The sequence below is a fragment of the Mesoplodon mirus genome (genome assembly GCF_964341445.2).
Source record: "Mesoplodon mirus genome assembly, chromosome: 8".
Classification (NCBI taxonomy): Eukaryota; Metazoa; Chordata; class Mammalia; order Artiodactyla; family Ziphiidae; genus Mesoplodon; species Mesoplodon mirus.
In genome coordinates, this window is record NC_138984.1 from 35241301 (window position 1) to 35253628 (window position 12328).

At 37.7% G+C, this 12328-nt stretch overlaps 1 protein-coding gene across 3 annotated transcripts in view; it reads left to right on the plus strand.

Annotated features, from left to right (window-relative positions):
* The window catches only part of ORC2 (origin recognition complex subunit 2), a 51183-nt gene that overhangs the window by 5902 nt on the left and 32953 nt on the right, over positions 1-12328 (plus strand). For all 3 annotated transcript variants that reach the window (XM_082630245.1, XM_082630247.1, XM_082630246.1), the window contains one exon: positions 10403-10492. In XM_082630245.1, the coding sequence (XP_082486371.1) occupies positions 10403-10492 (90 nt within the window). The remainder of the gene's footprint in view (positions 1-10402; positions 10493-12328) is intronic.

Genomic DNA, 12328 nt, shown 5'->3' on the forward strand with positions numbered 1-12328 from the left:
TTTTCTCTATAGTTGGAAAGGTAGGAAGCACTGAGTTTCTACTGTACGTTTTTTAATCTATACATAGTTCTTTTTTTTAAAAAAACCAGTCTGGTGCTTAAATATTTTTAGAAAGATAGTCTACAGACCAAGCACTCTAAAGTTGTTTTTTTAAGATATCTATACTTTTAACTAATTTGAAATAATTTCATAAAGCAAGTCACTTTATTATTAACTTGATATTCTTTACAAGAATAGTTAGAAGGAAGATTCCAAGAAGTAATGTGTTCCAACCTAGGTATGCTGGTGTTATGTTTTTTTACACCTAAGCCAGATTCCTGCCAGACGGTGCTTAAAAAATCTTAGTCTTGAATTATAATTTACTTAACTTAGGGCTCAAAGAGCACAGATTTATATCAGGGTGCAAGGAGCATAGACCTACTTAAGTTGACTTAAAAAAATAAAGATCAAGGAACAAAATCAGTATTGTTGGGCACTAGGGGCATTGGAGCTGGGAGCATGTTACGAAATGAGGTACTTTGCTTTCACGTATCTCCCGGTCTCCCTCAAGTCTTCTCTGTGCATCAGTTCTGTTCTCTCTGCCACCTGTCTCCCTCATGTACATGTCTTTTACTCTCTGATATTTGACTTATAAATGGCCACTGTGACTACTCCCAACCTTTTTGTCACCTCTTGAGTGATACTGCTTCTGGATTTGTTCCCAGTGTTAAATGATATGATATAAAAAACAACCATTGTCCCTCAGTAGGCTTACTGGGCAGGGCATATTCTTGTTATTTATTTACTTGTTTGTTTGTTTATTTATTTATTTATTATTTTTGGTTGTGTTGGGTCTTCGTTGCTGCACGCAGGCTTTCTCTAGTTGTGACGAGCGGGGGCTACTCTTTGTTGCCGTGCGCGGGCTTCTCACTGTGGTGGCTTCTCTTGTTGCGGAGCATGGGCTATAGGTGTGTGGGCTTCAGTAGTTGTGGCATGTGGGCTCAGTAGTTGTGGCTCGCAGGCTCTAGAGCACAGGCTCAGTAGTTGTGGCACACGGGCTTAGTTGCTCCGCGGCATGTGGGATCTTCCTGGACCAAGGCTCGAACCCATGTCCCCTGCATTGGCAGGTGGATTCTTAACCACGGGCACTACCAGGGAAGCCCTTAGGGCATATTCTGAATAGAACTTTGGATTCTTGACTCTTGTGTTAGACCTAAGAACAGATTGAAAACAATATTTTTTCTAAGTGTTTTTTAAAAATAGTTTCTTATTGTAATGGTAATATGTATCTGTAGTAGAAACTCAGTGCTTTCTTGTAACAGCACCCACAGCAAATGATATTTGGAGGCACACTGAAATAAAGAGGAAAATTTGGGATTTCCCTGGCGGTTCAGTTGTTAGGACTTGGTGCTTTTACTGCTGTGGTCCAGGTTCAATCCCTGGTGCAGCCAAAGAAAAAGAAAGAAACAAGAAAAGAGGAAAATGCTCCAGACCAGGGATAAATGCCTTGGGCTTCTGACCCCTGTTCCCACCCCCTCTGCAGGCCCTGACTGCATCCTCAGAGGCCTGAGAGGATCAATACTCAGCACACCTGTAACCCATGTCTTTAATTTCTGCACACTGGTTGGGGAACTTTGCTTTAAAGCTGTATTTCTCAAGCTTTTAAAAATTATTATCCCCTAAGGAACCTTTCTAGACTTTTTCTCCTTATCACCCCCCACCCATGAAATTTAATACTACATATATGCTGTATATCTCTTATGTACTAAGATTCTTTGGAGGGCAACAGACCATTGCAATATCTAAGATGTTTTCCACACTCCCCCTCCTCCCACCAAGAGCCATTTCCGTTGCATCAGGAGCAGTATTATTCCTGTTGAGAATGCATGCTTTAAGAACATGGACCTGGGACTTACCTGGTGGCGCAGTGGTTAAGAATCTGCCTGCCATTTAGCTATCAGGAACAATGTTGCTATGAATATACATCTATCCTGCTATACATATGTACTAGTTTTTCTGGAATATATCCCAAGTAGTGGAATTTCAGGGTCATAAGATACGGGTATCTTCAACTTTACTGGATAAGGCCAAGCTGTTTTTGTGGTTGTTTAACCTGTGATCTCTTAAAAGTTCATAGAGTCTGTCATACAGAGTGAAGTAAGTCAGAAAGAGAAAAACAAATACCGTATAGTAACGCATATATGTGGAATCTAGAAAAATGGTACAGATGAACCTATTTGCAGGGCAGGAATAGAGACGCAGACGTAGAGAACGGACATGTAGACATAGAGGGGAAGGGGAGGGTGGGATGAATTGGGAGATTAGGATTGACATATATACACTACCACGCATAAAATAGATAGTTAGTGGGAACCTGCTGTATAGCACAGGGACTCAGCTCAGTGCTCTGTGATGACCTAGATGGGTGGGATTGGGGGCATGGGGGTGGGAGGGAGGTCCAAGAGAGAGGGGATATATGTATACATAGAGCTGATCCACTTCGTTGTACAGCAGAAACTGACACAACATTGTAAAGCAATTATACTCCATCCAAAAAAAAAGTAAACTGAAAAAAAAAGAATCTGCCTGCTAATGCAGGGGACACGGGTTTGAGCCCGATCCAGGAAGATCCCACATGCCGTGGAGCAACTAAACCCATGCGCCACAACTACTGAGCCTGCGCTCTAGAGCCCGAGAGCCACAACTACTGAGCCCGTGCACCACAACTACTGAAGCCCGCGTGCCTAGAGCCCGTGCTCTGCAACAAGAGAAGCCACAACAGTGAGAAGCCCACTCACTGCAAGGAGGAGTAGCCCCTGCTCGCCGCAACTAGAGAAAGCCCACGTGCAGCAACGAAGGCCCAATGCAGCCAAAAATAAATAAATTAATTAATTAAAAAAAAGAACATGGACCTGTTGACAGTTTGTTGTGTATCTGTCTGCATATACATGCACACACATAAGTTTGTCTGAGTACAGGAAATGGGGCTGTTCATTTATTTGGTTATGGGCATGTACGACAGAGGAGCCCGTAACTTACAGTTAAGTCTTGCAAACGTGACTTTTCCTGTTTTGCTTTGTTTTTTCTTCTTTGCGAAAATGTGTATAGGGGTGGAGAGTGGTGTTTCAGATAAGGTGTAGGAAGGAGAGTTTTCTTAGTTTTCTTTTAATGTTTTCTTTAGGGAAGAAAAGGTGACATCTTTTACCATCTTGCTTAACTTTATTTGAGATACTGAACAATAAGCTTCTGCCTAATCCTTAATTACAAACAGAAGGCAGTAAGGATTTTTTTTCTTTTTTGGCCACACATCTTACTTAGTTCTCCAACCAGGGAACGAACCTGTGTCCCCTGCAGTGGAAGCACTGAATCTTAACCACTGGAACACCAGGGAAGTCCTGATAAGCATTACTTTTAAAACACAGACATTTCACAAAGAATCTTAAGGAATATTTAAAAGGAAAAAACTTTTCAACAAGGGCCTTTAAATACTTTATTAATCAATCCCTTTACTTACTATTGAAGTATAAGCTGCTTCTTATAAGCAACACATATCTTGACATACCTGGCATAACTCTTATGTTCTATTAATCCATCCACTCTGGTGAAAAATCATTGCATGGAGGTGCTAGGTGGTCTCAGGCATTAAACAGAATGTTTTCTGAAAGATCTCCCCCAAACAATCAGACAGGTGTCCTCAAGAGCAATTTGCCTTATTGATGCTTCTCTTAAACGATTTGTTTTTTAATTTTATGAACAGAATAATTCTTTAATTGATTATAAGTTGGCTGTTCGAAAATTCTGAGACAAATATGTGGTCCATCCATAGTATTTTTAAAATTTTTTTATTTATTTATTTATTTTTGGCTGCGTTGGGTCTTCGTTGCTGTGTGCGGGCTTTCTCTAGTTGCGGCGAGCAGGGGCTACTCTTCCTTGTGGTGCGCGGGCTTGTCATTGCGGTGGCTTCTCTTTTTACGGAGCACGGGCTCTAGGCATGCGGGCTTCAGTAGTTGTGGCTCATGGGCTCTAGAGCACAGGCTCAGTAGTTGTGGCCCACAGGCTTAGTTGCTTTGCGGCATGTGGGATCGTCCCAGACTAGTGCTCGAACCTGTGTCCCCTGCATTGGCAGGAGGATTTTTAACCACTGTGCCACCAGGAAAGTCCCAATCCATAGTATTTTTAATTTAGCCTTATTCAGAGTTCCATTTTTGAACTTAAGGATGATGTCAGATTTTTAATTGTGGTTAAATTAAAAATCTATTTTTTAAAATTGTAAAAAATATTGTGGTAAGATACACATTAATATACAATTTACCATCTTAACCATTTTTAAGTATATAGTTCAGTATTAAGTATATTCACATTATTTTACAACCTATCTCTAGAACTCTTTTCATCTTACAAAACTGAAGTTCTGTACTTAATTAAACAACTACCCAGTCCCCCCTCCACCCAGCCCCTGGAAGCCACCATTCTACTTCCTTTGACTCTATGAATTTGACTACTCTAGGTACCTCATATAAGTGGAATTGTACACTATTTGTCTTTTTGTGTTTGCCTTATTTCACTTAGCATAATGTCCTCAAGGTTCATACATGTTTAGCAAGTGTCAGTTTCCTTCCTTTTTTTTTTTTTTGAGTTTCCTTTTCAAGGCTGAGTAATATTGCATTGTATGTATATACCACATTTTGTTTATCTATTTATTGGGTGATGGACATTTGGCTTGCTTCAGCCTTTTGGCTATTGTGAATAATGCTACTAGGATGATCTTATTTGCAAAGCAGAAATAGAGACACAGATGTAGAGAACAAACATGGATACCAAGGGGGAAAGTGGGGGGGATGGGATGAATTGGGAGATTGAGATTGACATATATACACTATTGATACTATGTATAAAATAGATAACTAATGAGAGCATACTGTATAGCAGATGGAACTCTACTCAGTGCTCTGTGGTGACCTAAATGGGAAGGAAATCCAAAAAAGAGGGGCTATATGTATATGTATAGCTGATTCACTTTGCTGTACAATGTAATAATGCTACTAGAACATGGGTATAGAAATATCTCTGTGAGATCTTGATTTGAATTCTTTTGGGAATATTCCCAGAAGTGGAATTGCTGGATCATATGGTAATTCTATTTTTAATTTTTTTGAGGAACCACCATACTGTTTTCCATAGCAACTACATCATTTTGCATTTCCACCAACAATGCACAAGGGTTCCAGTTTCTCCACATTCTCACCAACACATGGTGTTTTCTGTTGTTTTTTTTTTAATAATAGCCATCCCAATGCATGTGAAGTAGTAGTGTTATTTCTTTCTAAATTTAACATATTGTTAAATTCTTAGAGATTATTCTCTGAACAAAAAAACCTCTAATAACTGAATAATAATATATTCTAACCTATAAATAATACATAGTTTCCCCTGTTAGACTTCTGAATTATTTCTAAGTTTTTATTATTATAACTAATGCAGTAGTGATTACCCTTGAACATAAATCTTTGTTCAGATGTCTTATTTTTTTTATCAGAGATTCCTCAAATAGAATTACTGGTGAAAGTATATGAACTTAATTTAAAAAATAGTATATGAACTTTATAAGGCTTACATATTGCTAACTTACTTTCTAGGAAGATTGTATCAACTAGTATTAAGATCCCTCATCAGCATTAAACATTTTTTCTTTATTAGCCATTTTAACTTCTGTGAATTGTATGTTCATAGTTACTTTGGTATTGTCTATTTTGAGTAATTTTAAAACTTAAAAAGTTTTATTTATATATTATACTAAATCCCTGTTGGCCAGTGTGATTAGAGCCATTGTTAATTGGTCAATTTATCAAAATATCAGAACAAGGAAATCATAAAAATAATTATATACTCTACACATTTTGTTTTACATATAAACATATGTAGATATTTATGTATAATTGTCTTTTCTTTAAATATAAATTTGCCAGTCAGCTGGTTGAAGAACAGCAGCACCTTTCAGTTTTGGTTTTGGGTTTTTTTAGATAGCATATCCATAATCTATTATCTAGGATTTCAAGTTTTATTTCCTTCCATTAGATTGATCATTTAAAGACACTTTGATGCAGTCTGACCATAGTGTGCTTTTATGTTTTTCAATTTTTTTCTTAAATCTTTTATGGTTTCTCATCCATACCTAATTTGAAATCAGTTGTTTTAGTTAATAACTTTTATCGTCTTTCTAAAGCATTTAATTTAGTTTACATAGAAACTACTTTTATTTTTTATTCATATTTTGTCTGTGTGCCAAACATTTAATTTACATAATTACAGTAACAAGTTCTCCATAAACAGACTTATCCATATGTGCATATTATAGATATATGATAGAGGTAGCATTGGAGATCACTAGGCTAAGGATGAACTGGTCAATAAATGGTGTTGGAACAATTGAGTATCCTTATGAAAAAAGAAATTGGGGGCTTCCCTGGTGGCGCAGTGGTTGAGAGTCCACCTGCCGATGCAGGGGACACGCCGGTCCACGAAGATCCCACATGCTGCGGAGCGGCTAGGCCCGTGAGCCATGGTCACTGAGCCTGCACATCCGGAGCCTTGCTCCACAATGGGAGAGGCCACGACAGTGAGAGGCCCGCGTACTGCAAAAAAGAAAAAGAAAAAAAAGAAATTGGATTCCTAACTGCCATCATAAACAACTTAATTACCTTAATTAAAGATTTACACATGAAAAGCAAATTATAAATGCTTTTACAAGAAAATATAGGAGAATATGGCTTTGGTCTTAATTATAGAAGAATTTCTTTAAAAATGTGTAATCAAAAGAAAAGATTGAGGGCTTCCCTGGTGGCGCAATGGTTGAGAGTCCACCTGCCCATGCAGGGGACACGGGTTCGTGCCCCGGTCCGGGAAGATCCCACATGCCGCAGAGCGGCTAGGCCCGTGAGCCATGGCTGCTGAGCCTGCGCGTCTGGAGCCTGTGCTCCGCAACGGGAGAGGCCACAACAGTGAGAGGCCCACATACCGCAAAAAAACAAAAAAAAAAAAAAAAGAAAAGAAAAGATTGACAAATTAATTAAAATTGAGAACTTCTCAAAGACAAACCACAGCTAGGAGAAAATATAGCAAAAGACATATCTATTAAAGAACTGTTACCCAAAATATACAAAGAGCTCTTAGAACTCAACAATAAGAAAATGAACAACCTGATTAAAAAATGGGCAAAGGACCTGGACATTTCACCAAAGATACCCAGATGGCAGATAAGCATATGAAAAGATGTTCAACATTATATGTCATTAAGGAATTGCAAATTCAGACAACAGTAGGATACCACTACACCTCTGTTAGAATGGCCAAAATCCAGGACTTCCCTGGTGGTCTAGTGGCTAAGACTTCACCTTCCAATGTGGGGGGTACAGGTTCAATCCCTGGTCGGGGAGCTAAGATCCCACATGGCTCACAGCCAGAAAACCAAAACAGAAAACAGAAGCAATATTGTAACAAATTCAATAAAGACTAAAAAAAGTGGTCCACATGAAAAAAAAAAATCTTAAAAAAAAAAAAAGAATGGCCAAAATCCAAAATATTGACAACACCAAATGCTGGCAGAGATGTGGAGTAACAGGGACCCATTTACTACTAGTTGGAATGCAAAATGGTACAGCTCCTTGGAAGACAGTTTGGCAGTTTATTACAAACTAAACATATTCTTACCATGTGACCTAGCAGTTGTGTTCCTTCATATTTACTCAAATGAGTTGAACTCTTTTGTCCACCCAAAAACCTGCACACACAGATGTTTGTAGCAGCTTTGTTCATAATTGCCAAGGCTTAGAAACAACCAAGAAGTCAACCAAGGATAAATAAACTGATACATCCATGCAGTGAGATATTATTCAATGCTAAAAAAAATAATACGTTATCAATCTATGAAAAGACATGGAGGTGCCTTAAATGCATATTGCTAAATGAAAGAAGTCAATCTGAAAAGGCTACATACTGTATGATTCCAACTCTGTTGACATTCTGGAAAAGGCAAAACTATACAGACAGTAAAAGAAGACATTGGTTGCCAAGGGTCAGGGATAAGGAAGGGATGAATAGATGGAGTACAGAGAATCTTTAAGGCAGTGAATCCATTCTGTATGATACTATAATGATGGATACATGTCATCATACTTCTGTCAAAACCTATAGAATGTACAATAGCAAGAGTAAACCGTAATGTAAACTATGGACTCTGGGTGATAATGAAGTGTCAACAGAGGTTCATCGATTCTAACAAATGTACCACTCTGTTTTTTTTGTTTTTGTTTTTTAATTTTAATTATTTATTCATTTTGTTTTTTTACGAATGTACCATTTGGTGTCAGATACTGATAATGGGGGGAGGCTGTGGATATGTAGGGCAGGAGGTACATGGGAAATCTCTGTACCTTCCACTTGAGTTGGTTGTGAACCTAAAACTGCTCTAAAAAATAAAGTCTGTTTTTTAAAAATCCAGTACTTCTCTTCATCAAATGACATTATCAAGAAGTGAAAAGACAAGACACAGGATAGAGAACATATTTCTTCTTTGGAAATAAGAAACCCTTAAAATGGTGTTAAGCTTCATTAGTGACTAGGGAAAGAAAATTAAAATGCCTTTCCCCATGAGATTCATTTTGTACCCACTAGATTGGCAAAGACTAAGGAGTTTAGGTAATACCAAGTGTTCGTGCATATACACACCAATGGGAACTCTTAAGCAATAAAGGGAGCAAACACTGACTTCGGAAAAGTTTGGCACTTTAATAAACTCATTAAAGGTTTGGGGACTTCCTGGCATCACAGTGGTTAAGAATCTGCCTGCCAGTGCAGGGGACGCAGGTTTGATCCCTCGTCTGGGAAGATCCCACATGCCACGGGTTAACTAAGCCTGTGCGTCATAACTGCTGAGCCTGTGCTCTAGAGCCCATAAGCCACAATTACTGAGCCTGCATGCCACAACTACTGAAGCCCACACGCTCTAGGGCCTGTGTGCCCCAACTACTGGGCCCACGTGCTGCAACTGCTGAAGCCCACATGCCTAGAGCCCATGCTCTGCTACAAAGAGAAGCCACCACAATGAGAAAACTGCGCACCGCAGCGAAGAGTACCCTCTGCTCACCGCAACTACAGAAAGCCCGCTGGCAGCAATGAAGACCCAGTGCAGCCAAAAAAATTAAAAGAAAAAGTTTGGCACAATAATAAACCCATTACATGTTAACATAAATTACATGTATTTTGATGAAAAATATCTATTTCAAAAAATTATTGAAGAGGGCATAGTTTTATATTTTTGCAAATCTCTTTACTGTCTGACTTAATAGAAAACAGCTGGATTTTCACATCTTTTCATGCATTCCGTTAGCTGACAGGGTGGTGACATCACCACACATCATGTAGTTTCTGGATTACCTCAACATACACTCATGATTGAGGGTCAGAAAGTCAGATCTTGTCTTAGTGTTACTATGAAACAGTTTCAGCCTCAGGGGCCTCAGAGACACCCTACCCGCCACTCCGTAACAGACTACATTTTGAGAATCACTGTGATAGCAAGTAGACTACTAGCCATGAGTGTCCGGTATGTTGTAGGTAGCAGTTGTTACTTAAAGGGAGAATTAAAGAATGAAATTAAGTCAGGGTCTTAGTTGAGAGTAAGAGAACTTCTATCATATAACAACTGTTTAAATCTCAACCTCAGGGCTTCCCTGGTTGTGCAGTGGTTAAGAATCCGCCTGCCAATGCAGGGGACATGGGTTCGAGCCCTGGTGCGGGAAGATCCCACATGCCGTGAAGCAACTAAGCCCATGCGCCACAACTACTGAGCCTGTGCTCTGGAGCCCACGAGCCACAAATACTGAGCCCGCACTCCTAGAGCACATGCTCCGCAACAAGAAAAGCCACTGCAATGAGAAGCCCACACACCACAACGAAGAGTAGCCCCCGCTCGCCACAACTAGAGAAAGCCTGCATGCAGCAATGAAGACCCAACGCAGCCAAAAATAAAATAAATGAAATAAATAAATTTATAAAAAAAAAAAGAAAGAAGCATAACTAATAAAGTCCCTTTTGTCCTCCCTCCTCAGGCAACTTCTATCATGAATTGAATGCATATCCCTCTAGTCTGGAGTGTTTTTTAGTGGGCTTTTTATTGTTGTTGTGTTTGTTTATATATTGTTGTGTATCTGTGAATAACATGTTTTCTGTGTTTTAAAATTTATGTAAACAGTATCATAGTTTCTGTGTATTTTTAATATCTTATTTATAAATATGTATTGTTAAACATTTGTGCAAGACAGTGAGGGGTACAAATCCTAAGTTTTTATTAAAATTCTGTCTTTTTCTTTTCCTGTTAATTAACCTCACCCATTTTTCCTAAATGTATATTGCATTTTTCTTTCAGAATCCTTGAAAAACGGCTCTGCTACACATGGTGGGAATAAAGTTTATTCTTTTCAGAATAGAAAACACCCTGAAAAGATGGCTAAATTAGGTATGTTGCTTTTCTGACTTCTGTAGTCACTATTCACCTTTTCTAAGGTGTATTTAACCACATTTCCCACTGTTATCACCCCACTGCATTCACTAAAAGAATGAATGAGGGATGTTATTTTATTTTCAACCATACTTAAAGTCAATAGTTTTTTTCATGCTCAGATGTCTTCTGTTCTCAGCTAGTTTCTAAGGTTATAGTAGAGACCCTGTCTTAAGAGTCCTTCCCACAACATCTAGCATAGGCTCTTAACAAATTTTTGTTACGTAAACGAGTGACTTAAGTCACACAGAGATATTCTGAATTTATTGAATAAGAGTTTTACACTGTATGTAGAAGAAAAGAGTTCGTATTATAGAAAATTATTTATGTAAAATTGTTAGGAATGGGCTGTTCTAACATTTTTCTTACCCAGGTTACCACTTATACTAATTACACGTGAATTACTGATTTTCAGAGAACTAGACTTAAGTAAATTATATATAGCATTAAAATTAAACTGGCAATTTAATTCTTTTTAAAAATTCAGGTGGCACTATTCTTGGATCCTGTGGCATGAGGGGTCATCAGTTTTGAAAGCTTTGAGGAAAGGAAATAACATGTGAAAGCACTTTAAAATTAAGGAGGTCCATAAGTTTATGGAAGTTTGGGAATACCAAAAAGTTAAGAGCAAGGGAATAATAATTAACTACCTGGCAAAATGTAGTCGTTGTATAAGAGGACTTATAATCTATAATTATAGAACATCTATATATGTGTCTTAAGTGGTGTATTTTTATGCAGTCATTATAGTCAGTGATCATTTAAACATTCAAAGTCAAATGAATGTCACACTTGTTGAGTGTTGACACTGATGAGGGACATATAAGAAGTAATTATAAGACCTGTGTTTCTGAACATAATACAATTTAAGCATTTGCAAAATTCAGTTTTTCTGAGAGATATAATATTATATGCATCATTAATTTTGAACCTAACATGGTACATACAATAATTTACACTAATTGATGTGTTTCTTAGAGTTTATTATCTACATAAAGAAATCTAAAAAGTTTTTGATACAAATGAACTTATTTACAAAACAGAAATAGACTCACAGACCTAGAAAACACACTTACGGTTACCAAAGGGGAAAGTGGGAGGAGGTTTAAATTAGGAGTCTGGGATTAACAGATACACACTACTATATAGAAAATAGATAAACAGCAAGGACCTACTTACTGTATAGCACAGGGAACTATACTTGATATTTTGTAATAACCTATATGGGAAAAGAATCTGAAAAAAACGGAATCACTTTGCTGTACACCTGGAACTAACACAATGCTTTAAATCAACTATACTTCAGTAAAAAATAAATTAATTTAAAAAAAGAAATTAAAAAATTTTGATCTGTAAAAATGACTGAATTCTGTGTAGGATCTCTGGGACACCAGAGGAAAATGCTAATATAATTACTAGAGGAAAGATCAGATAGACACCAAGGCCAAAGTGAAACCCTAATGACAATGAAGCATTGGAGAAAGAGAACTAATAGTGAAAAGAAAAATGGAACCTCACTGGAGTAATCAAGTAGAAGTTCCCTGAGTGGATAGTCAACATGCACATAACTGCAATGATACATGTCTCATATCTATATGTGCTGTGAGGAACTTAAGTATTGTTATGATGGGCATTTCTGTCATCACATCTGAAAGAAATATAGTCATGAAAAGATAGTTTTCTGGATAGTTTAAGACTGATCATACTTTCCAAAATCTGTGTTTAGTTAGGACCTGTGTTTAGTTATGTCACTCTTTGACTTATTAAGTATTTTTGCTAATTGTGTTTACATCT